General features: G+C 42.7%; 2 protein-coding genes and 1 long non-coding RNA gene across 4 annotated transcripts in view; 2 read left to right on the top strand and 1 right to left on the bottom strand.

Moving 5' to 3' along the window:
* The first annotated feature begins 483 nt into the window (after window positions 1-483).
* On the top strand, window positions 484-2,695 carry MLNR (motilin receptor). The gene is made up of 2 exons (XM_010835710.1): window positions 484-1,381; window positions 2,176-2,695. Exons 1-2 carry the CDS (start codon window positions 484-486, stop codon window positions 2,544-2,546), a joined length of 1,269 nt encoding a protein of 422 aa, XP_010834012.1. The 3' UTR covers window positions 2,547-2,695.
* A 1,373-nt stretch (window positions 2,696-4,068) lies between these two features.
* LOC104985501 lies at window positions 4,069-9,864 on the bottom strand. The gene is made up of 3 exons (XR_824912.1): window positions 9,778-9,864; window positions 7,386-7,557; window positions 4,069-4,568 (listed from the first exon to the last, which is right to left on the bottom strand). It is a non-coding gene; the product is annotated as an uncharacterized LOC104985501 (long non-coding RNA).
* Window positions 9,865-10,047: 183 nt separating this feature from the next.
* Window positions 10,048-26,277, top strand: part of CDADC1 (cytidine and dCMP deaminase domain containing 1) — a 29,229-nt gene continuing 12,999 nt past the window's right edge. The window contains exons 1-5 of one of the 2 annotated variants that reach the window (XM_010835708.1): window positions 10,050-10,244; window positions 11,276-11,373; window positions 15,913-15,987; window positions 19,034-19,211; window positions 21,938-22,507. In XM_010835708.1, the coding sequence (XP_010834010.1) occupies window positions 10,163-10,244; window positions 11,276-11,373; window positions 15,913-15,987; window positions 19,034-19,211; window positions 21,938-22,507 (1,003 nt within the window). In that variant the 5' untranslated portion in view covers window positions 10,050-10,162. Of the gene's footprint in view, window positions 10,245-11,275; window positions 11,374-15,912; window positions 15,988-19,033; window positions 19,212-21,937; window positions 22,508-26,277 lie in introns of both variants that reach the window. The other variant, XM_010835709.1, reaches the window with a different exon arrangement.

The following is a 26,277-nucleotide window of genomic DNA, read 5'->3' as shown; positions in this document are numbered from 1 at the left end:
AAAAAAAAATAAAAAAAAAAAAAAAAAAAAAAGAAGGTCCCTCTCAGAACCCAACCCCAAAAAAGCGCCCGCACTCCGCTGGGTGCAGTAACCTACGTGGTTGGGGGCTCAGAAATCGCTTTCCCGCGTCGGGGCAGGCGTCGTCCGGGGTGGCCGCCTCCCGCGTTCAGTTGGGGAGGGAAGAGCCTGGAACACGACGGGCCGGGGAGAGGGAGCGCCCGCGGGGCCGGGGCGGGCCGGGCGGCGGCCGGGGGCGGGGACTGCGCGCCACCCGCTCTGCAGCCCTCAAAGCGGACCCCGCGGAGTCGCGTTCCGGCGCGCGGTGCAGCGGAGCTCGAGCCGTTCCGGCGGCGGGAGCTCCGCGCGCACTTCGCGCCCCGGCCGCCGAAGGAAGCGCTTTCGCAGCGGGGCCAGGCGCTAGGCACCCGGCCCTGCCCCGGGGACACCCCGCGCGTTCGTGCGTACGCCCCGCGCGCCGCGCCCATGGGCAGCCCCGGGAACCGCAGCCACGCTTCGCGGGGCTCCGGGGAGCCGCCGTGGGCCGCCCTGCTGCCGTGCGACGAGCGCCGCTGCTCGCCCTTCCCCCTGGGGGCGCTGGTGCCCGTGACCGCCGTGTGCCTGGGGCTGTTCGCCGTCGGGGTGAGCGGCAACGTGGTGACGGTGCTGCTGATCGGGCGCTACCGGGACATGCGGACCACCACCAACTTATACCTGGGCAGCATGGCCGTGTCCGACCTGCTCATCCTGCTCGGGCTTCCCTTCGACTTGTACCGCCTGTGGCGCTCGCGGCCCTGGGTGTTTGGGCAGCTTCTCTGCCGCCTCTCACTCTACGTGGGCGAGGGCTGCACCTACGCCACGCTGCTGCACATGACGGCGCTCGCCGTGGAGCGCTACCTGGCAGTCTGCCGCCCGCTCCGGGCGCGCGTCCTGGTCACCCGGCGCCGCGTCCGCGCGCTCATCGCCGCGCTCTGGGCCGTGGCGCTGCTCTCCGCCGGGCCCTTCTTCTTTTTGGTGGGCGTCGAGCAGGACGCCGACCACGATGCGGTCCGGGACCTAAACGGCACTGCGCGGCCCTCCCCCTTGCCGCCGCTGCCGCCGCCCTTCCTGGGGTCCTCTCTGGCTTCCCCGCGATCCCCGCCGTCGGGGCCCAAAGCAGACGCCGCCGCGCTGTTCAGCCGGGAGTGCCGGCCGAGCCCGGCGCAGCTGGGCGCGCTGCGCGTCATGCTGTGGGTCACCACCGCCTACTTCTTCCTGCCCTTCCTATGCCTCAGCGTCCTCTACGGGCTCATCGGGCGCGAGCTGTGGAGGAGCCGCGGGCAGCTGCGAGGCCCGGCCACCTCCGGCCGGGAGAAGGGCCACCGGCAGACGGTCCGAGTCCTGCGTAAGTGGCGCCGCCTCTGCTCCAAACACCCCAACCGCTCGGTGCCCCTTCCCTGGATCTCCCAGCCCTCGGCGCCCCTTCTGGCCACGCTTCCTTTTGTGGTTCGACCCCAGCCTCCACCTGCTTGTCCCTCCAGTCTCCGTAGAAAACCATCTCCCGTCTTCTTGGAGCTCTGTGTCACCCAGGGAGCCCTGTGACGATGGGATAGCCAGGTCTGGTAAATAACTATTATTTTCCAAAGCTTCTGTGAGCAGAGAGCTAGACTGATCCAAGATGAATGATTGCAGGCTCTTAAGCCCACTGCCTGTGTCCTTTAGATGTCACAAATGTGGAATTATTCACAGAACCCTGGAGAAGACGGGATACCTCACGTTAAGATAAAGTTTCTTTACTAAATATCATGTTATTCTGAAGACTAAAGTGAATCGTGCCCGTATCAAAAAAAAAAAAAGATCGTGCAGACATTGCATACTTCTTTTCAACGGAAAATAGAGAGCATGTTTCTGAAATAGGCTTGTGGAAAGAAACGATTTCTACTTGCTAGTGGAAATCACTCTAGTTTCTGCCCGGCCTTGCTAGTGCATGTATGAGGCGAATATTCAGTTGTTGTTGGTTGTTCTCGAATATTCAATTACAAAGCAAACATCGATGCTGTCTGTAACCTGGTAGTTTTTCTGGGGTGGGGATCTGGCTAGGCAAGAGTTTTATTTATTTCGCTGTTAATTACTGCTTTAGTGGGAACTCTTGTTTTCGGATGCTTTAGCTAATTCTGGTGCCTGTGTTTTGTTTTGCAGTGGTGGTGGTTCTGGCGTTTATAGTGTGCTGGTTGCCTTTCCACGTTGGCAGAATCATTTACATAAATACCAAAGATTCCCAGATGATGTACTTCTCTCAGTACTTTAACATCGTTGCTCTGCAACTTTTCTATCTGAGCGCCTCCATCAACCCCATCCTCTACAACCTCATTTCCAAGAAGTATAGAGCAGCGGCCTGGAAACTGCTGCTGGCCAGACGGTCCAGACAGAGAGGTTTCTGCAGAAGCAGGGAGGCTGAAGGGAACCCGGCCGGAGACAGGGCTGGCTGCACGGAGAACAGCGCCAACGTGCAGACGTCAGCAACCAGCACTGCCAAACCCGGCGCCCTGTCCCATGGCTCTGGGACTTAAGGGAAAACAGGTCTGTAGGGAGAAAAGAATCGGGAGGGGGGAACGGACGCTGTTAGGGAGAACTGGAAAGAGTAGCTGACATTTTGCCATATAAGGAAATCAACCCTAAATACTCATTAGAAAGACTGATGTTGAAGCTGACGCTCCAATACTTTGGCCACCTGATGGGAAGAGCCGACTCACTGTTAAAGATCCTGATGCTGGGAAAGATTGGGGAAAGGAGGAGACGGGGGCCACAGAGGATGAGATGGTTGGATGGCATCATTGACTCAGTGGACATGAGTTTGAGCAAGCTCCAGGAGATGGTAAAGGACAGGAAGCCTGGCATGCTGCAGTCCATGGGGCTGCAAAGAGTTGGACACAACTTAGCAACTAAACAACAAGAAAGAATGGTTGTTTGTCAGCAACTTAGCATGAATTTTTTTTTTTATTAAGCAAAGGTATGGGATGTATCTGTACCAATCTCTCTGGCTTTCTTTTCATGTACCTCCTTGGGGAAGTTCATTTCATCCTCCTAAAATCCCACATCACAAAATGTGCTCTGGGGAGGTTTTCTAAGTCCTCACTCTCCTATTCTCGGGATATGACACTCATTTTCCAGTTAACAAGTAATCCAGACAGACGCTGCCATAAAAACTGTCACCTGTGAGGTCAGAGGTGTATTTTGTTTTAGATATATGTGTTATGTGTTGTTTTTGTTTTATGTTTAGATAAATGTGATGGTGCATCTACAAGGAATCCAGGATAATGAGGGTTTGATTCAAGAAATTACTTAATGTTTACATATGGCAGCAAAAATGTTTAGAAACAAGTGAAAGGAATTCTGGGTAGAAGAGTCAAGTGATCAGGGGTCTCACCTCTCTCAGGCTCAGAGAAAATCATTTACTGTAGGCATAGTACCCTCTGTTCAGAACCTAGTCACTGAAGCCTGAGGGCGGGGAGCTGCAGCAGGACTTGGCTTCCACAGAGACTGCTGATCACATTGATTAGAGCTTTAATATGCCTTATTGGCCTTGGCTTGGTGGGATAAGTAGTGATGGATTCAAGTCTCAGGTCTGAGTCTGATCTCTTAAGAGCCTTACCCACTCCCACCCTGAGAAGCTACACTTACAGAAAAACATAAGTCAAGGGAAAGATAGGGGGCGACAGAGGATGAGATGGTTGGATGGCTTCACAGACTCAACGGGCAGGAGTTTGAGCAAGCTCCAGGAGACAGTGAAGGACAGGGGAGCCTGGTGTGCTGCAGTCCACGGGGTCGCAAAGAGTCGGACTCGACTGGGTGACTGAACAACAACAATGGATGCAGTCAGGGTGAGACTGTACTGGATATTCTGGCCAACAACTGTGTAATGTTTTTTACAGTTTGAAACATAAACCTGTTTTTAGAGGGCTGCTGCTGCCTCTGGGAACTCCAAAGGGCCTCAGCCACTGCCAGGGTCCTGTGAATGGTGGCCCCTGGAGGTAGGCAGGATACAACTAGCTCAGCTGTGAGCTACAAATGGTGACTCCATAAACAAGGGTCTGCTCCACATGCTGACCAGGTCCTTTTTCATGCTTTTTCATGTGATTAGCTATATACGTGATGCCTTCAAGTCCCCTTGAAGCATCCTAACGCCCTGGCCCTGCCCTCATGCAGCAGTGAGGAAGCCTCCTGTCTACATTGGGTTTCATCCAACTAGTGGAGGAGGCATACTGGTCACTTGGGGCAGCAGTCCCTAAACTGTGTTCTGCGGATTTTCAGAGAGCATTTGAAAAAAGGATTCTGTGGTCAGCTATGATAGAAAAACACTGCATGCTGTACCCACCTCCCCAAGAGTCACACATCACAAAAGTTCATGTCGGAGGCTCTGAGTTATTGCTGGGGACACTGCTTGGGGGAGCTCACCGTGCTCTCGGTGCAGCCTTGTGCCTCTGCCCCTCGTTTGTTTGGTGGCACTAAGTGGACACGTGCTGGAGCTGCAACCACACAGTCTTTCTTCTCATGGGAGTTCCTCTCTGGGGCGGTCAGAAGTGGCTTCTTCCCTGTGGAAAATTTACAGTATAATGCTTTTATGTTTTTATTTATAATGTTTTATTTATGGTATAAAGTTTAGAAGCAAAGAGCTCTCCTTTGAGCTTTCTTGTTCAGATTCTAGAAAAGAGGGATCTGCATCACACTTTCCTGTGACAGACGTGTGTTTCCAGGTGTCACAAGGAGCATCACCCTTCCTTAGCACTGGGTCCCTGAGATGGAGTCTCTGAACTCCATCACTCCTGTGGATGGCTGGGCACCTGCTTTCAAAATGCCCACCTCATCCCTTGGCAGACTGTGAGATAAGTGCAGTCTGACACGTTTATTGGAATGTGAATAGAATAATCAGTGTATCATGTGTAGTAAGGCCAACTGTTATGTTGTGAAAATTTTTTTGCAATTATATATCGGTTGGTATCTTTCATGGTTCATAAAATGTATTCTCATTGTGGGTCATAGTCAAAAATATTTGAAAAGTTGTTCTAAGGTCTAAAATTGTTCTGTGTTTAGTCATGTCTACAGAGAAGGCACTGACACCCCACTCTAGTACTCTTGCCTGGAAAATCCCATGGATGGAGGAGGGCTGCTGTCCACAGGGTTGCTAAGAGTCAGACATGACTGAGCGACTTCACTTTCACTTTTCACTTTCATGCATTGGAGAGGGAAATGGCAACCCACTCCAGTGTTCTTGCCTGGAGAATCCCAGGGACAGGGGAGCCTGGTGGGCTGCTATCTATGGGGTCGCAGAGTCGGACACGACTGAAGCAACTTAGCAGCAGCAGCAGTCATGTCTAACCTTTTGCAACCTCATGGATTGTAGCCCATCAAATCCTCTGTCCATGGGATTTTCCAGGCAAGAATCCTGGAGTGGGTTGCTATCTCCTTCTTCAGGGGGATCTTCCTGACCCAGAGATCAAACCCATGTCCCCTGCATTGGCAGGTGGATTCTTTACTACTAGCACCACCTGGGAACCCCCAAAGTGTTCTCTAGCACAGCAGAAAGTGTCCTCTTGAGTTGACCACTAGCTGTAAAAGGGAGAGGCATCATGGGAAGACGTGAGGAGTGGCCTCACAGGTCTCAAGTCAAGGGTCACTGGAGAGCGATGGGTGGCTGTGATTTCAGTCCTGGGCCTCCCTCTACCCTGCAGATGGTGTCCTGGATGCCCTGACTGGGAACTCTCGCTGACCCCAGAAAGAGCTCTCTTTGAGCCCCCCAGCTTTTTTCAAGTGAGGCACCAACCTTGGGGAAGGGTTTGTGTTTCATTAATTGACTCCACAAATACTCACTGAGCAAAGTATGTGACAAAATACTCTAGAAACATTAGTTCATGTTATGGGGTTGAAATCATCTCGACTTTTGAATGGCCTTTTTGGCCTTGAAATTTATGACTGTATCATCTACAGTCATACATCTGAACCACAGATTCAGCTCACAGGCCAATAAAAGCACTGACATCAGAAAGGCCTGCAGAATTTCAGGTGATTTAAAAGAAAAAAAAGGTGGTTCTGTACAGATTCTGCTTTGGTAAGTCTGAAGTAGGGCCCAAGGTTCTGCATTCCTAATAAGCTCCTAAATGATGCTGATGTTGCTGGTCCAAGGGCCTTAGCTTCCTTGCCTGTAAAATGGAGATGATGAAAATCTGCATCATAGATGTTGTATTAAATGAAGTGATGAGCATTTATATCTTTTTCCCACCCCTCAAGCTGAGTCTGCTTGATCAAGGTACTCAATGTCTCAGTTCCTATCAGTAGGGATAAAAATAAAAATACATACTTCATACGGTTGTTGGAAGGAGTGAATGAATGTGTAAAAGGGACTGGGCTTCCCAATTGGCTCAGTGGTAAAGAACCTGCCTGCCAACGAAGTAGACGTGGGTTCAATCTCTGGATCAGGAAGATCCCCTGGAGAAGGAAATGGCAACCGATTCCCAGTATCCTTGGTGGGAAATCCATGGACAGAGGAGCCTGGCGGGCTACAGTCCATGGGGTCGCAAAAGAGTTGGACATGACTGAGCGACTGAGCACTGAACACATGCAAAGTGGCTAGAACAGTCTGGAACATAGAAAACGCTCTGTACTGTAAGATACCATTATTATTACCACTGTCATTGTTATACAGTTGATTCAAGTAGCTATTCCCCCAGCATTAGTTCCCTATTCCCTGCCTTACCTGTCCTCTCCTTCCTACCCCTCCCTCCAGTCCTTGGACTTCTAACATGAATCATCAGAGAACCTCTTCAGCTGCTGATTCAGAAACGCCCAAACCCAGTCCAGACGGTGCTGCACACATGGGGACCCTCACGAAGCACGGTCGTGGACATCACAGGGGGCGGGCCTGCCGGTCCTTCCCACCTCGTGAGGCACGCCTGCCGGTCCTGTCCACCTCGAGAGGCACAGACGTCCTCAGGGTCCCTGGACAGTCTTACTTTGTAGCACATTGATCTACGTGGCACCAAGTTTACTTTTCTGAGGACACCAGTAGGGACAACATATGGAAAACTTGAGAAGTGATTTCCCTCTGGCAGCTCTGCCCTCCATAACAAAGCAAATGTGCCATGAAGGGCGTCTGGACTTTGTTTTGGCTTCTCTTTGCTTCTTTGAGGTTGAAGTGCTGCCAGGAATTGCCTTCCAAGAACTCTTTAGGAAACCTCAATTTCTGGATTCAGGGTGGTGCTTATGGTTACATCCTTGCCTAAAATGACCACATGAGGGCCGATCCTCTGTACAAGGGCACACTGGCCAGCAAGGGTCCCTGTCAGTCCTGCGGTGACCTTATCTCCAGGCATGCAGGAGGCATGGTCCTTGGTCATGGTATGCCTTCCACATACCAGAGCAAGACCGAGGGTGAGGTAGGGTTTCTTCTACAAGCCAGGTATTCAGTCTCTGCCAAACTTCACCAGTACCAACAAATCCAGCACAGACACCTCAGCATGTTTTATTGTAAGAGGATTCTATCCAAATACACACACTGCTGGGACCAATGTTCCCAATCAACAGGACCTAGAATAAAAGGAAGAGATCCGGGTTATCTACAAAGAATAAGTAAATGAAACACAAAGCGGGGAAGGATACTCATTAGTGATGTTGAGCACCTATTCTTTACAGGCACCGCACTACCTGGGATCATTGAGTTTTTAAGAAAATTTGTGATAAACATAATAACCCTCCCTCCCTTCCTCCATCCCCTCCATCTGTCTCTCCCTCCTTCTCTCCCCATTCTCTGAATAAGTTGGTCAAAAAGTCATTTGCCAGGACTTCCCTGGCGGCCCAGTGGTTAAGACTCCGCCCTTCCAATGCAGGGGGTGTGGTTTGATCCCTGGTCGGGAAGCTAAGATCCCACTTGCCACAACTAATATTTTGTATGTGTAACTGAAGATCCCGCATGCCACAACTAAGACCCGGCACAGCCAAAGAAATATATAAATATTTTACAAATAAGTAAAACTTACATGGAAGATTAAAGGGTCAAGATTAACCAAGATACTCCTGAAGAAAATAAGGTGGCTTTTTTTTGGGGGGGTGGGGGGAGTTAAGGGGCAGAGGTATAATAAACCAATAATATACAATATAGAACCCAGAAACACGTATATATGGAAACTTGATACATGTCAGAGGTGACACTGCAGATCAGTAAGGAGATAATGCTGGGCTAACTGATTATCCAAGTGGAAAAGAAAGTGGATCCCGACCTAACATCATACACTGAACTAAATTCTAGATGAATGATGATATAAACATGAAAGGAAAAACTTATGGTTTTTAGAGGAAATATAAAAGTTACTGTTAAAAAACTGAGATATAATTGACAGACAAATAAAAGATATCTTTATAAATGTATAAAAATGCTTTTTGAAAAGATACAAAACCCACCTAAGAAAATTATTCATATATTTGGCACATTAAAATAAAGAACTATGCACTGAAAAAATAATTGAGTGAAAAAGCAAGTGACAAATGGGGAGAAGATATTTACCATACACATTCCCACCCAAGAATGAGTATCGAGAATGTATAAAGAATGCTTACAAATGAATAAGAAATAACTACCAAATAGAAAAATGGTTAACAGGGATTTCATAGAGAGGACACATGTATGGCCAATGCACCTAAGTAGAAATCAGGGAAAATCATAACCACAGGATATCATTTTATGCCAACCAGATTGGTGAACATTAAAAGTTTGACAATACCCCAAAATTAGTGGGGATACAGAGCTATGTAAATTGGTCCAATCTCTCCGGAAAACTTTTCAGCAGTATCTGGAAAACTTGACAACTCAAGAATAATTCTACTCCTAAGTGTAGTCTCTAAAGAAGTGCATCCATATGAACATAAGAAAATATACACAAAGAAGTTTAAAGCAGCATTGCTTGCAATAGCAAAAAGCTGGAGATAGAGCAAACGTCTCTTGACTCAAATATGGATAAATAAATTGTGGTATATAGCTACAATGAAATACTATACAACAGTGACAATCAATGAACCACCGTCATATCCATCAACACTGAAAATTCTCTTCGGTCTTTTACAAAACAATGTACTTTCATAACGCTGGCTTTTGCTTTCATAGTCTTGGAGCGGGTTTTGTGCCTATTTTTTAAGTATTTCAAATTATGATAACAGCTTAGGTTGGTGACGGAAAATGGGCTGAGTCACTGGGGGGAGGGAGGAGCTTCATTCTGAGTCATGCCTAGGACACATAAAACAATACAACTAAATTGCACTGAGCACAAATCCACAATGTCTGATACCTCTCAGATTTTCCAAGGGCCACTTCCTCCATCAATTTCCTGAGGACAGTTCTACCCTCAATGTCTTCATGTGTTTAAGAAGCAGCAGAATGTTCTTGTGGCGGTCCCTGGTACTAAGTTGCCCCAGACTGGCCAATCTTAGAGGATAACCACCTGGGACCGCCCAGCTCCCACCTCATTCGCCTCTCAAACTCTCTGAGACCCTGACCACTAACTGTATAGGGGCTAGTTTCCATCTTAATGGCTCAGGCAGTTAAGAATCTGCCTGTAATGCAGGAGACCTGGGTTCGATCGCTCGGTCGGGAAGATCTCCTGGAGGAGGAAGTGGCAACCCACTCCAGTATTCCTGCCTGGAGAATCCCGCGGACAGAGCAACCTGGCGGGCTACAGTCCATGGGGTCGCAAAGACTGGGAGACGACTGAGTGATTAATACTGACTTCCACTTCAATTCTTCACTCTCGGGCCTACCCTCATGTATGCGAAACCCTCATCGCCCTCGCCGAGTGTGCGCAACTTGGGACTTCGAGCCAAGACATCCTCAAGCGACCAAACTTCATTCAGCAAGCCCTAAAAACTCAAACACGAGCGTCAAATGATTCACGGCCCCGTGTCCCTTCTACTCGCCGGGTTGCCGAGGGAGGAATAGCCCCTAAGCCAGGGCTGCCGCGCCTCGCCGTGACGTCACACAGGGCGCCCGGAAATGCCAGCCGAACCCGTGCGTCATCTGACCGCGCCGAGATAGCCGTCACCGTCCTGTCTGTTGCTGGGAGGAGGCGAGAGGTGGGGTTGTTGGGGCAAAGATCATGCAGGACTGTGAGAGGTTTCCTGGGCAGCAGAGGCCGCTAGGCTGGGGATGAGAGAAGCGGGGCAGATGCAAAATCTGGAGAGCGCGGGGGCCGGACGGTCAGTCAGCACCCAGACGGGCAGTATGACCGGTGAGTGCCCGGAATCCTGCTCCCGCCGTCAGCCTCTCGCTTGGCTCTGCGCGTCTCCTGCCGTTTCACTCCAGGTTTCCTGCTTGCTCTTCTGCGTTTCTGCTCCTGGGTGTCCCATCCCTGCCCGGGGCGCGTCACCCCCTCCGTCACCGGGATCTCCTGGCCCGGCTGCACTGGCTTCTGAAGTTGAGGTCACTCCTCACTCCCCTTTACTTTTTCCTCCCAGGACCTGGAGCTGGGATTTCTGGGGATCGGCGAGCCTGAAAATTCCCTAAACCGTGTTTTGTTTTGTTTTGTTTTTAAAATTTGATTCCAAAATTAACCGCACGCAGCGCTTTCCTGTATTTCAGCTCCCTTACCTTTTAAGGTCACCGTATTTTTAGTTCTATGTTCTAATCCCTGCCCTTGTTGCAGCGCCTCATCACAGTTCAGAGTAAAGGTTGCTCCACCGTGATCTCTGATGCAAGGATTTTTCATAACTTTATATATATATATATATATAATTCCCATAGCTACGTGCATCACTTGTACTTTTTTTTTTTCTGCTGAGTTGAAAGAGGGCCCAACTTCGGAAGGTGCTGAGGCTGAAACTTTCTGATAAGAAAGTGCTTTGATTCTTTTGCACACGAATCCTTTTTCTCTGCTGCTACTGCTGCTAAGTTGCTTCAGTCGTGTCCGACTTTGTGCAACCCCATAGACGGTAGCCCACCAGGCTCCCCCGTCCCTGGGATTCTCCTGGCGAGAACACTGGAGTGAGTTGCTATTTCCTTCTCCAATGCAGGAAAGTGAAAAGCGAAAGTGAAGTCGCTCTGTCGTGTCCGACCCTTAGCGACCCCATGGACTGCAGCCTACCAGGCTCCTCCGTCCAGGGGATTTTCCAGGCAAGAGTACTGGAGTGGGGTGCCATTGCCTTTTTCTCTGCCTCTTGCTAAAACAGCGAAGCCCAGGCTGCAGCACCCAGGTGGCAGTGAGCTTAGTTCTTATTTTCATCATCAGTAAAAGTTTTAAGTGTTTGCCCTCTATTTTTGTAGGTGAAATACCAAGGCTTTCTAAAGTCAACCTTTTCACTCTGCTCAGTCTCTGGATGGAACTCTTCCCAGCAGTGAAAACCCAAAGACAGAAATCTCAGGTATAATTTTTTTCATAGATGGTTTTTCAACCTGTAGACAAGCGGTGGTCTGAAATCTGATTTTATTGCTCTAGTTTCCTTCACACTTAAAAACAAACTCACCAAGCCTTCAAATTGCAAAACACTCTCATGGTTTACTGTGATGCTTGTAGTTCATAGCTGTGATGGTTTCGCTTTCCAGACTAAAAATAGAATATTAACAGTTACCCTCTCAAACTGCCATCTGTGTTTTCTTTGGTCAGCTGGCTGTCAAGGTCTTTGGCCCACGTTTTAATCAGGTTGTCTGTTTTCTTATTGTTGAGTTTTAAGAGTTCTTTGTATATTTTGGAGAGCAGTCTTTTATCAGATGTGTCTATTATAAATATTTTCTCCTAGTCTGCGACTTGTCTTCTCATTCTCTTGAGACATTGTCTTTTGCAGAGCGGTTTTTAATTTTAATGAAGTCCAACTTACCATTGATTTCTTTCAGGCATCATGCCTTTGGTGTTGTATTTAAAAAGTCATTGCCATACTCAAAATTATCTAGGTTTTCTCCTATGTTTATTTTCTAGGAGTGTTATAGTTTTGGTCTGTGACTCATTTTAAGTTAGTTTTTGTGAAGAGTGTAAGGTCTATGTGTAGATAGGGAATTTTTATGATAAAATGATAGTTCTCGGAGTGGTTTTCTCCCAATACCTATGTGAAATGTTTTATAAATAAAACATTATTTAAGATGTTGTGCATTTTTATTTCCTATTTTTCAACCACTTACTATTATTGGCTTTGAGAAAGTTCTTCATTTTCTTCATGGATTTTGAAGTCCTTTATTCTTCCTAGTTGTTAATAGCTTAGTATTATTTTATAAAAATAGAAGATTGCCAAGCTGTTGGTTTTTTTGGTTTTGGGGTTTTTTTGCTGATGAAATTTGTCTTAAAAAGACAGAAGCAAATGTTTAAGATTTAAGCCTTTTAAAGTGCGTTTAAAAGCTGGACTTTACGTTGCCGTGTTATTCAGCTGTGAGAAGGAAGGACGTCCTCCTATTTGCAGCACAGTAAATGGACCTTGAGCACATTATACAAAATGAGGAAGTCAGACAGAAAGACAAGTCCTGTACGGCCAGGCTCGGAGACAGTAGAATGGTGGCTACTGGGGGCTGAGGGGACAGGAGAGATGTTGTTTAAGGGTACGGGCTTATGAGTAGTAAATACGCCCTGGAGATCTAGTGCACAGTCGCAGGGAATGCAGAAAACAATACTATTTTATAATCATCAAACATTCTAAGAGACTAGGACTTAATTATTCCAAGTACTAGAAAGAAGTGAATAGTTGTGTAACATGATTGAGGTGCTAGTTATTGCTATAATGGCAGTCATATTATAATATACAAATTTATCCAATTAATGCACACCTTAATTTTCTACAATGTTATATGTCAAATGTATTTCAGTTAAACATTAATTAAAAGTGGGGCTTTTTACAAATTGAGTAATAATTTTGAAGAACCTTTTTTAATATAAAGATTTGGTATCATTTTAATTCATTCATACACACCACACCACACACACACATACACACACCCCAAAATATATCTTGTTCTTTTTCATCAGACAGGCACATTAATTTATATAAATAATTCCACTATTAATTGCACGATGTTCACAAAGTTGATAAGATCTTTTTCCTATTAAGAAAAATGTTCTCTAAGCTAAAGTAATAAAGTCGTTTCACTTATTAAATTCTTTATCTTGCTTTTGCTATAGATAGTAAGCCACAGAAACTCTAAGATGCAATTTCATATGTACTTGTATTGGAAACACTGCTGTTGACACTCTAAAAATCTTTGTCTTTTTAAAAATAAAATATTTTTATGTGTTACAAAAATAATACATGTTTATTATTTACAAAATAGAAGGGAAAATATGCCTCATAATTGCACCACTTGGAGACTACTAACATTTTTGTGCTGTTTCACAATATTTTTGCTCTATTTCCTTTATTACTTGGATATCATTTAATTCTGGATGCTGCCCTTTTGACTTAACAATATTGAAAATGCTCATGTTATAATACTGTTATAAGCACTGGAGTGGCAACTTAGTCTGATGCTTTCAGAGTAGCCAGTGGTTCAGCAATTTCTCCCACCCTCACCCCTATCTTTGCCAACCATCATCCTATTCTCTGTGTCTCTGAAAACTTGGGGATTTTTGTTTGTTTCTTTTGTGATCCCATATAAGAGAGGTCTTATGGTCTTTGTCTTTCTCTGTCTGACTCACTTCAGTTAGCATATTGCTCTTGAGATCCCTTTATGTTGTAGATGGCAAGATTCCATTCTGTTCTATGGCTAAATAATATTCCATTGTGTGTATTGAATACTCACACAATGTTTCTTCTCCATTCATCTGTTGATGGACGCTGAGGTTGTCTTCATATTTGGGCTATTGTAAGTAAATAATGCTGCAGTGAACACGGGAGTGTATATATCTCTTCAAGTTAGTGTTTTCATCTTCTCTCGATAAATACCCAGAAGTGAAATTGCTGGTTCATGTTATAGTTCTATTTTTAATTTTTAGAAGAAGCGCCATACTATTTTCCATAGTGCCTGAACCAATTTACACTCTCAGCAATGGTGGATGAGAGTTCCCTTTTCCCACACCCTCCCTAACACTTGTCAATTCTAGCTTCTTTGACGACAGCCATTCTAACAGGTGTGAGGTGATAATCTCATTGTGGTTTTGATTTGCACTTCTCTGATAATTAACGATGTAGAGTATCTTTTTGTTTACCTGTTGACCATCTGTATATCTTTGGAAAAATGTCTATTCAGCTTCTGCCCATTTTTAATTGGATTTGTTGATTTTTTTTTTTTTTGCTGTTGAGTTGTGTGAGTTATTTATATATTTTGAATATTAGCCTTTTGTCAGATATGTGATTTGCAAATATTTTCTCCAACTCAACAAGCTTTTTAGTTTGTTGTATTTCCAGTTGTTTATTTTTGCTTTTGCTCTTTTGCTTTTGGTGTCAGATTCAAAAAATTACCAAAACCTATGTCAAGAAGCTTACCACCTGTTTTCTTCGAGGTTTTTATCATTTTATTGTCATCTTAATGATTGCATAACAATCCATTCTATCAGTGTAACATGTCTATTTCCTTATTATTGGACATTTAAATTATAATTTTTGCCAACCTTAGGGAATTATTAACTACAACCATTTCTGAATATAACTGTTATCTGAGTTTTCTGTGTTGTCAAATATTTACACTGTATGAATGTGTCTTGAGGTTTGTTCAGCAAAGTATACATAGTATAAAGAGTAAGAATTTTTAGTTATCCAGTCTAAAACTAGATAAATGAGTGGGACTTCGGAGGAAAAAAATAAAACACCATAAGTACTTAAAACTTTTAGAATAATACACAATGGAGTATTACTCAGCCATTAAAAAGAATATATCTGAATCAGTTCTAATGAGGTGGATGAAGCTGGAGCCTATTATACAGAGTGAAGTAAGCCAGAAAGAAAAACACCAATACAGTATACTAACACATATATATGGAATTTAGAAAGATGGCAACAATGACCCTGTATGTGAGACAGCAAAAGAGACACAGATGTAAAGAACAGTCTTTTGGACTCTGTGGGAGAGGGCGAGGGTGGGATGATTTGGGAGAATGGCATTGAAACATGTATATTACCATATGTGAAACGGATTGCCAGTCCAGGTTCGATGCATGAGACAGGGTGCTCAGGGCCGGTGCACTGGGATGACCCAGAGGGATGGGCTGGGGAGGGAGGTGAGGGGGGTTCAGGATGGGGGACACATGTACACCCAGGGCGGATTCATGTCAATGTATGGCAAAAACCACCACAGTATTATAAAGTAATTAGCCTCCAATTAAATAAATTTGAAAAAAAAAATTTGGAATAGAAATAGAATACTATTGAACATGGCTGTCATTTAAAAATAGTTCTCTCTCCTACTGGTTCATAGTTTTAAATTTCAGTTAAGTAAGACTTATCTAAAATTTCCTGAATATTACTTCATTAAGACTTTAGAATAACTGCATTGTTCCCTCATGTTTCTGTATACATCATGTATTGTCTTTCTCTCCCAGCTCTTCCCATGGTGTCCTCTGGGACCTTATCTTTATGCTGAAAGACCTCACATACCTTTCCAGGACAGAAGTAATGTAGCATAATGATGAAGACAATGGATTAGGGGCTCGGATCCCTGCTTACCCATTTATTAGCTCTGTGACCATGGTTGAGATATTTTATCTCTATCCACAGTTTCTTCATCTGGAAAATGAGAATAATCATAGCTACTTTGTAAAAGCTGGGAAAATTAAAGAAGGTGATTTAGGACCAGATACATGGTAACTGTTAGGTATTATTATTATCATCGTACATAGTCAGCATTACCACTACCACCCCCCACACCTCCATCATTTCATTACCAACATCACTGCTTCCTCCACTTCCTGTTCTTTACATAGGAAATATTGAATTAATCACATTTTATGTACTAATCCTTCCCCCACCCCTTAATCTGCTTTTAATTAGGAAAAGGAGGAAGGAAAGCATGGACCCTTAGGAGACAATGAAGAGATGGCCAGAGTATCTGCTGACAAAAAACAGGTGCATTTTTATGATTTAAAAAAAAGACATGTTCATAATAACAAAGCAAAAGGGATGATACAAAGTAGAATAAAAGTTTCTTTTATATTCAAGTTCCCCATTCCCATTTCCAGGAGAGTTTTTGTGTGTCTTTCTAAAAATCATACATTTACAAGACTATGTATGTTTCTCCAAAGGCTGGGGGTGGGGAGGTGAGACCAGATAGGATTATATAATCTATAATCTGTTCCTATATCTTGCTCTTTTTTTTTTTTTAACATTTTCAAATTTCACTCTCGTCACCTTCCCATGTGAGTTCATATAGAATGTGTTGAGAAACACTCTTCCATATTCTCTCAAACTCCAACACATCCTGCTGGTCTTGGCAAGAATGCAAGGCCCTCGCTTGCTTTGCCCAGGCCATTTCTCAGGAGTTGAGTTTGCAGCAGGTAACCTTGAGGGTTGAAGTAATGTCTCTCTCTGGGACATAGAACAGGTTTGCACTATTCTCAATAAAACACAGCAGAATTCCCGAGCGCAGTATTCCTGTCCTGTGACGCAACTAGCTCACTCTGTGTCTAGAAATCCATATAGGCCTGTCCACATGACCCCTTGTGGGCAAGGGGACCGTTGCAGACATGAGGCTCGCCCTGCTTGCTGTACATGAACCATAGTCATCATTTCTGACATAGGATGTCTTCTGCTAGCATCTATGGAACAGCACCAGGCCAACTTACTAGCTTATAAGTAGAGTAACATCAAAGCCCAGACCTGACCAGATGAGCCTCATTCTTTTTAATATGCCTGGTATTTCCTTGCCATCTTAATCTTTTGGGTTTTCCAGAGAGACTCTGTGATTCATCAGGTGTGGAGTAGAGACAAAACATTCACATTTTGAAAAAAGTTACCTTGTTGTACATTTGTGTTGTTCAAAAAAGTTACCTTGATGTACATTCCTGGAGACTTCTGGTTATTTCTGAGAGTGAGTCTTGAAAATGCCCAACAAGAATATAGAAATTATTTGTTTTAGAATATGTAGATGTTTTTAGTTATAAGAAAGAAAAAAGGAAAAAAGTAGTGAATGTATACAAAACAGACTGTCCTCTTTCACTTCTGTTTTACTGTAAAACTCTGTGATTAGGTTTACATAGATGACTTGTCAAGATGTTAGAGAAGTGAAGCAAAATCAGGATCCAGAACAGTGACTCACTGCAAAGATTTAGTTCTGGGAGTCGGAGTAAGCAGAAGTCCCAGAATGGAATGCAACAGAGGCCTTTATTGGCTTTAAATTTGGGATGGAAGAATCCTGGTCTCAAACTTGAGGTTTTGGCCCTGGCTAGAAACAAAATGGGAAGAAAAAAAGATATTTTCGAAAGTAAAAAGTACTCTCAACAAAAAAAGTGATAAATGTGGCCTGAAAGATTGTTCCAATAAAAAAATTAAGTGATGAGTAATGTTTCATTTTTTAAGAATGATTTTTAGATATTCCACTGAGTCTCATTTTCCACTGTTACAGAAATTTATACTCATAACTGAAACCGAAACTTGGCTCTTTTAGTTTGGTCTCTTGAAAGTGAGTTCAAACGTGTCCTCTTGGGAATAACTTTAGAGTAAAATCTTTTGAAAGGGAATAGGGAATAATGGACACTGTGTTCTCAGCCCAAGTCCCCCTCATATTGTGAAATCCCTTATGAACCCAAGGATTAGTTTTATGTCCTTCCTTCAGAATCTTTTGCTGTGAAAACAGCTATTTTGTGGCACACGCAGAACTGATTTTTAACCTTAATGTGTTTTATCTGATGTAATATTGTTACAGCTGCCTTTTTGATTAGTATCTGTACAAATTAGGTCACCTTAGGTTTAAAGGAACCACTCTTTAGCCCTCCAGCCCATGCCCAGCTTTTGGGACTGAAAAATAAAAGTCAGCCCAGCCCTTACTGTGGGTGGGAGACCGCTGAGACGGCTGTGGCTGACTGCTCTCGCTTTGAGTTCTCTCTCCTTTCTAACACCCGAGGTTATGTCTTCCTTTCCTTGAGCTTGAATATATGTTTTTAAACATTTTAAAAATTATAAATAACCTATATTTTTGTGGAAGGTGAATCCTAACCACGTTAGTCTAGACTGCCATAGTCTTAAAAATTAGTAGAATCATTTGTTAGAAAGAAGTTGAGAATTATCTTATTTTAGTCAGCATTTAAAATATTTTAGGGACTGCCCTCGTGGTCCAGTGGTTAAGACACTGTGCTCCCAATGCAGAGGGCACAGGTTCAGCCGCCGGTCAGGGAACTAAAATCCCACATGCCGAAGCCAAATAAGTAAATAAATAAGAATAAAAAGTAAAATATGATAAGTTAAAAATTTTTTAGTTAGTAGATGTAAACTTTTATCTATATAGAATGGATAAACAGCAAGGTCCTATTAATTGGCATAGAAAACTATATTCAGTATCCTATTGTAAACCATAATGGAAAAGAGTGTATATAAAAAAATGAATGTATATATGTATAACTGAATCACTTTGCTTTACAGCAGTAACTAATACAGCATTGTAAATCAACTATATTTCAATTAAAAAAAATTTTTTTAAATTTAAGATGACCTCTGATTTAGTTCTGGCTTTTACCATCTGTGAGTCTTTCAGAAAGTCATGTAAATTTTCTGGGCTTCACTTACCCATGTGTAAAATCACAGGTTTGCCAAAATTTTCCTTCTTACTATCTAGAACCTTAATACTAAGTAGTCTTAGGCTAGATGTTATAAGAAACAAGTCAAATCAACTTCATTATTGCCCTTTACTAGGGTAAAAAGTAATTCATTTTTTACTAGGATAAATTTGTGATAATTGAATGCTTGTTTGGTTAAGAAAGCCTAGATTTAGAAGACTTCTGGTGTAAAGTCAACATTTTAAACCTTCAGAAAATTTTTTGGACCTAATGAGAAATGTGTATTTGTTCAAACTATGTTCAGATGAAGAATTAAACTTTCATTTTATTCATACATCAAGTATAATCCATGAGATGATCATTAGATATTATAAAATAAATTACTATTTTATATCTTAATATAGGTGAAGAGAACTGGTCTTGTGGTGGTGAAAAATATGAAAATTGTTGGTCTCCACTGTTCAAGTGAAGATTTACATGCTGGGAAAATTGCTCTGATAAAACATGGGTCAAAGCTGAAAAACTGTGATCTCTATTTTTCCAGAAAGCCATGTTCTGCTTGTTTGAAAATGATTGTAAATGGTAAGTGTAGATAAGGCTTTGTTGGGGATTAATAGCATTTATCTGAGAACAAGTCAAATTGCCTAATATAATTTTAAAATATACATATGTATCTGAAGACAGTTTGATATACTGTAAGAAGAAGAATCGGAAAAGATGTATTCTGGTCTCAGCTGTGTCCCTAGATAGGTGACCCTCAGTGTACTGGTAGACTAATACTAGCTACTTTAACAAACACCAACAACATTTCAGTGGCTTAATACATTAGACACTCATCATGCATGTAATAGTCCAGTGCAGGTGTTATCAAACAGCAGCCAGCTATTCTGTGGTTGATGTGTGGGCCTCAGCATCTTCTGTCGTAAGCTCCTGGAATCCCTACTGGCCTCTCCTGTATCTAGAGACAGAGGAGAGCAGGCATGTTTTTGTTTAGTCATTAAGTAGTGTCCAACTCTTTGAATGTTTAAAAAATGTTGCTTTGTTATTGTTGTTTAGCCTCTAAGTCTTGTCTGCTTCTTTTGCGACCTCGTGGGACTGTAGCCCACCAGGCTCCTCTGTCCATGGGATTTCCCAGGCATGAATACTGGAGTGGGTTGCCATTTACTTCTCCAGGGAATCTTCCCACCTCAGGGATCAAACCCGAGTCTCCTGTGTTGGCAGGCTTATTCTTTACCATCGAGCCACTAGGGAAAGCAAGAGAAAGCATACCTGTTTTTTAAAAACCCTGGCCTGGAAGTCACAGACATCATTTTTGTTCGTGTGCATTGTGGGAACTGTATTCCTGGCTGTGTGGCTGCCTTCCAGTGACTACTCTACCCCTTGGAAGGAGGAGCACAAAGAATTAATGTATAGCTATCTATACACACTGGCCTCCTCTCTAATCTTTGTGTTTATGATTCTGTTTTGCACCTAGGTACGTATCCAGACCATTTACCTATTTAAAAAATGGTGCATCTTTTACATGGGCTTCCCAAGTGGCTAGTGGTAAGGAATCTGCCTGCCAGTGCAGGAGAGTAAAGATCAGATTGGTGGTAAGGGGAGTTCCCTTGAGCTATAGGCACTTCCAGAAGAAGTGGTCACATGCTAGAGCCTCCTTCAAAGGAGGCCTTCACAGTTACCTTCCAGCCCAAGCCACAGTAAGAGTCTGTAGTAGCAAGGAGTAGATAGAAATGTGCATTTGTTCAACTCAGATGTTTATTATTTTGAATATAGAAAACCTGTGGGCCATCTGGCTATTCACCTCTGGGCACAATGATAAAAAAAATAAATGCCTTTTCTAATGGAAATTATATGAGACATGAGCAAAGGGGTTTCTTTGTTTTAAATACTAATTAATTGATGAATGTTTATGTGTTTCTGTATCTGGCATCTTGTTGTTCAGTTCCAAACACAAATTTAAAACTGTTTTCATGTTTGTTATTCAGTTTTGCTTTCTCTTTTGTAAATTTACTTTCTCTCTTGTCAATTCACATGTGCTCTCACGAATTTCGATCTCTGTATGTTAAAGATGGGACTCCTTGGTGGCTCAGTGGTAAAGAATCCACCTGTAGTACTGCTGGGTTTGATCCTGCTTCTGGGTTTGATGCGGGTCAGAAAGATCCCTCTGGAAGAGGGCATGGCAACCCCCTCCAGTATTCTTGCCTGGAGAATCCCATGGACAGAGGAGCCTGGCGGGCTACAGCCCATCAGATCGCAAAGTGTCAGACACGACTGAGCCACTAAGCACAGCAGCCCATGTTAAAATGACTAACTATTCCTCTGCTACGTTGACTGAACAATGTTCCTTCTAGTTTGTTGTTTTGTCTTTAATTTTGTATTCATAAAAGCAGTTCACACTTCTTCCTCTCCCCCTGCTTCCCTGCTCCCGTCATGTTATAAATTCTTTGTGGATGTTTTGGATAACTGTATATTTTATTATGAGGAGGACTGTCATGTGTTAAACTGTTCCCCTGTTTTGGCCATTTAGATTTTTTCTATTTTTACGGTTTTAAACAATGCTGCACTAAACATATACGTACATGAATTTTTATTTTTTGTCTTTACTTCAAATATTTTCTTAGACGAGCTTCCCAGAGAAAGAGTTTAAAGTACCAGTACATTTTTCATGCATGGATGAATTGTTTATTTTAGGTTCAAAACTCTAGTCAATATCAGTTATGCTGTACTATTTCTGGAAGCAGCCATTTCATTACTTGGAGGACTCTGGTACATCTTCCTAGCTCTGGGCTTTGGGACCACACTTAGCAAAACCATTGATTGCATAGATGCTTCCCACGGGCTTTGTTGTCAGCAAACATTTCCTATAAAGGGCCACATAGTGAGTATTTTAGGCTTTGCAGGCTGTATCGTATTCATACAGCTATTCAGCTCTCAGCTAATCCATTGTAGTACAGAAACAATGAGAATATGTCAGTGATTAGGTATGTCTGTGTTCCCACTAATCTTTACGGGCACTGAAATTTGAATTTTATATAATTTTCATTGTGTTACAAGTATTTTTTTTTCTCAACTATTTAAAAACTGTGAAAGCCATTCTTGACCCGCAAGCTGTACAAAAGTAGGCAACGGGACAGATTTGGCCTGTGGCCATAGTTTGCCAACATTCAGGCTATATTACTGGTGATTTGGTAGTAGACATTTATTACACTGGGACCTCAGGATCAACTGCAATGATATGATGGATTTATCAAGAAAACCCTTAATTTCGGCAGGCATCTGCTAACTAACTTTCATATTTTTTATTTCAGCTGGAGTTAATCGAATTTCATATTGGCCTGCTGACCCAGAAATAAGTTTGCTCACTGAGGCTTCTGGTTTCGAAGACGCAAAGTTAGATGCCAAAGCAGTGGAAAGACTGAAGTCAAACAGTCGGGCCCACGTGTGTGTCTTACTTCAGCCTTTGGTCTGTTACATGGTGCAGTTTGTAGAAGAGACCTCTTACAAATGTGACTTTATTCAAAAAATTTCCAAAACATTGCCAGACACTAACTTTGATTTTTATTCTGAATGTAAACAAGAGAGAATAAAAGAATATGAAATGATATTTTTGGTTTCCAATGAAGAAATGCATAAGCAAATACTGATGACTATAGGTTTGGAGAACTTGTGTGAGAATCCGTACTTTAGCAATCTAAGGCAGAACATGAAAGACCTTGTCCTTCTTCTGGCCGCAGTAGCTTCCAGCGTGCCCAACTTTAAACACTACGGATTTTATTGTGGCAACACCGAACACAGTAATGAAATTCACAATCAAAGTTTGCCACAAGAAATTGCAAGGCACTGCATGATTCAGGCCAGGTTACTGGCATATCGAACTGGTGAGTTACACGCTTAGTTCCTAAATCGGGGTTGATGGGGTCGTATTTGTGTCAGACATAAAGTGTTCATTTCACTTCTGGTAGCGTTTATTGACTCTTAGATACTAAAGTGTTGCTGCTCATACCAATATAGAGAAGTTAGTGAGACCCTTGAGTAGACAACGCTTTCTTAGAGCAGTTTTAGGATTTCTTGTGGCCTGTATTGGATGCTGCATTTATAAATCAGGATCTAATTCAGCCCTTTCTGCTGCTTGCTTTTATCATTTCCCAGTTGAATGAGCCCTCCACTAGAGAAAGGACAAAAAGAGAGAGAGAGAACCAGAATTATTCCTCTTTTTTTAACTACTCAATATTCTATATCTATTCAATATTTAGTAAAAACTTAGAAAAATCTTTAAAATATGAATTTCAAATAACCAGTAGAATCTAAGAAAATTTGGCAGATTCTTCCAATTTCTGATATGTTTTCAAACACCAAGGGGAGAAATCAAACATTTTTAACTTTATTAAGTTGTACATGAGTATGTATGTGAAGAAGGAAAATATTACTTGGGAATTTTACCTTACCATGATAAAGGGTGGTATCTATATTTCCAGTTACAGAATAGTGTTTTTACATCTTACCAGACATAACATTTTTGAAAGTAGAATGATGATCACTTTTTAAAATGTGACTTTGGAATAGGGAAAAGAAAATGCCGGCAGGAGGAGCAGCAGAGGAATGCCTGGTGAGTGGGCTATAGTGGGAATTTTAAAATTTATCCCAAGAAGAGAAGGAGGATAGAGAAAATCTTCAGAAAAAGTCCATACAGACGCACTGGTCTGCAGTACATGCTCAACAGAGACCACGGATTGAAGTAATTTCAGTAAAATGGAGGTTTGCAAAAGGCAGCTTGTCAGGGTCACCATAGAAACTTTTATTAAAAGTGAAAGTTTAGTCACAGTCGTGTCCGACTCTTTGTGACCCCATAGACTGTAGCCCACCAGGCTCCTCTGCCCATGGGATTTTCCAGGCAAGAATACTGGAGTGGGTTGCCATTTCCTTCTCCAGAGGATCTTCCTGACTCAGGGGTTGAAGCCAGGTCTCCCACATTGTAGGCAGATGCTTTACCATCTGAGCCACCAGGGAAGTTCTCAGTACAAATGCTCAAATTCTAACCCAGAGGCACTAAGCCTGGTCCCTGTGGGTGTGTCCTAGGCCTGTGAATTTTTAAAATTCTGCAAGGGATTCCAACATTCAACAGGGTTAATCATCACCTTAAAAGAATTTGATTCTGCTACAGGCACAAACTGTATGATGCCAAACAACTGAAGGGCATCTAATCTTAACTATCTGGTTTAAGTGTGAGTTTTGATTTCTTTTTATGTCCTGTTTTCCGTTAGACTAGGTGTTTTCCAAAGCTGACAATCATGCCTTCCTCCTGAACCACACAATGTTGATGATGAAAGTAGGGTGACACAGCCAAGAAGGCTTAACTGTTTCAAATCATAACTCAGCGGTTCTCAACTTTCAGTTGAGGCGATGCACATGAGAAGTGTACGTTCCCAACTCTGCTGCCTCCCTTGGAGAGGTTAATTCAGGGAGTTTCCATGGGAGTCAGGAGTCTGCTTTTTGAACAAGCATCCAATGGTTCTGATGCAGTTGGTCTGTGGACCACACTTGGACAAACCCTGATGTGACCACAGTATTGGGAGTGAAAATAACCACACTTGTGTTCCAGAATAATAGCATAGAGTCCTCTGACTTTCGGTAATCAAAGGGTCCGAGGAGTTTGGCTCAGTGATTACAAGTTGACCTTTCCTTCAAGGGTTTACAGAGAAAACCCTGTGAATGAGCAGATCCTGGGTAGCAATTTATAGACATGAAAGATTTTTTTTAAGAAGTTTTACATAAAAATTACAGATGTGAAAAGATTTTTGAGAAATTACCTCATCTGTCATCCAACCTTGAGGGCTGGGTGAAACCTACTCCATTGTATATGGATGAAATTTTATTCCGATTTCAAAAGACATGTAGTAAAGTATATTCTCTTGGTGAAACTAACCTTAGCTAAACAGTGGAGCTTAGTTTAAAAATCATGTTTTGGGGGGCTTCCCTAGTGGCTCGGTGGAAAGAACCTGCCTGCCAATGCGGGAGACACGACTTCAATCCCTGATCCAGGAAATCCACATGCCTTGGAACAACTAAGCCCATATGCTACAACTATTGAACCTGTGCTGTAGAGCCCGGGAGCTGCAGCTGCTGAGCCCGTGTGCCCCAGCTGCTGAAGCCTGGGCGGCCAAGAGGAGAGCCCATGCTCTGCAACGAGAAGCCACCTCAATGAGAAGCTCTCGCACAGCAACTAGAGAATAGCCCCCGCTCACCGCAGTTAGAGAAAAGCTTGGACAGCAACAAAGACCCAGCACAGCCATAAATAAAATTCTAAAAAAAAAAAAAAAGAAGAAAAAAAAATTTTTAATCACATTTTTTCCCCCTCTTGACAAGATTTAGTCTGTCCTTAGACTGAAACAGAAAAGGTGGCTCCTGGACTAAAAAATAATAATATGAAGAATGCTTAGTGTCAGTGGTAGGAAAAGTAGACTTGATATGAAGAATTTCTGCCCCCCCCCACCCAGCAAATAGATATTCTTATTTCATTAAAATCATATTACTCTGTTTTTTTCATTCAGCAAACCCTTTTTGAGCTTTACCATATGTTAGTCACTGCCCTGAGCTCTGTAGATAAAGTTAATATTTTTAACTTTTAAAATTAAAAACTTGGGATTTGAAGAATTTCTATGAGTTTTTCATTTTTTGTTCCAGATTTATGCATGTATTAAGTACAGTTTTACTTAGAGGTTTTCATTTTTAGCTTCTGCAACTTGCCTTAGAAATGAGCATAAAGCCATAATTATGTTCTTTTCTCACCATGTTATATTCTGAAGATCTTGGAAGGCACAAGACTTTGTTTATCCCCAAATCCCTTTGCTGACAGTCTCCACCTCTAAATTGCATTCCTGCCACCCTGTTCCTCGGCATCACACTCCTTTCCTTTATAGCCCAGCACACTGCCTTTGCTTTTAGACTCTTTCTTGTTACCACCTTCCTCCCACACCAGACATGAGCTTCATGAGTGTAGGGACTCAGGTATGCAGGGAACGGAAGTCTTGGTTACGAAATTCTTCATGTCAGAGGAAGGCAAGCAGGTTGGGTGAAGAGACCTAAATCTTAATCACTTACTTTGAATATGTAGAATTTCTATTTTGGTTTTGTATTTTCTGTTTAAGGTTAATAGTTTAAAGAAATACAGCTTTGCTTGTTGCAGAGTAATTCAATTGGTTCTGCAGGGAAATTTTAATCTAATATTTATAACTTCTACCACTTGATTTAGAAACGAGCATCACGTCAACCACTTGGCATTCTTCTCCCCACAAGGTAAACTCTGAAGGTCAGGGAAAGGACATCATTTTGTGTAAATTAAAATTCCTTTCATGTACCTACCAGCAATATATATATATATGTGAAGGCCCATAAGGGTATATGTTTATGAGTTTGAACTTTTTTCATAGGAAGAACACATCCATGAAATGTGTTTTCCTTGATAGAGTACAAAAAATACTAGGAGAAGACAGATTTGATTGTTGTGAATGGTTTATTACACCAAATCCATTAGTTCAGGAACTTCTGTCTTACTTTCATCATCTATTAGAAATAGGTATTTAAAACCTGACTTGGTGGAGATTGAGTAAAGTTACCCTAAAGTCTGGTTACAGCTTTGAAGTCACCCGAG

The sequence above is a fragment of the Bison bison genome, unplaced genomic scaffold (genome assembly GCF_000754665.1).
Source record: "Bison bison bison isolate TAMUID 2011002044 unplaced genomic scaffold, Bison_UMD1.0 scf7180017864048, whole genome shotgun sequence".
Taxonomy (NCBI): Eukaryota; Metazoa; Chordata; class Mammalia; order Artiodactyla; family Bovidae; genus Bison; species Bison bison.
Note: the sequence above shows the minus strand (reverse complement) of the source record. Positions and strands in the feature narration are given on the sequence as shown.

Excerpts from the sequence above, each read along its gene's own strand:
- MLNR (XM_010835710.1), top strand. The coding sequence starts at position 484 with ATGGGCAGCCCCGGGAACCGCAGCCACGCTTCGCGGGGCTCCGGGGAG. Across the intron at positions 1,382-2,175 it reads GCAGACGGTCCGAGTCCTGC|TGGTGGTGGTTCTGGCGTTT; the intron begins GTAAGTGGCGCC and ends TTTGTTTTGCAG.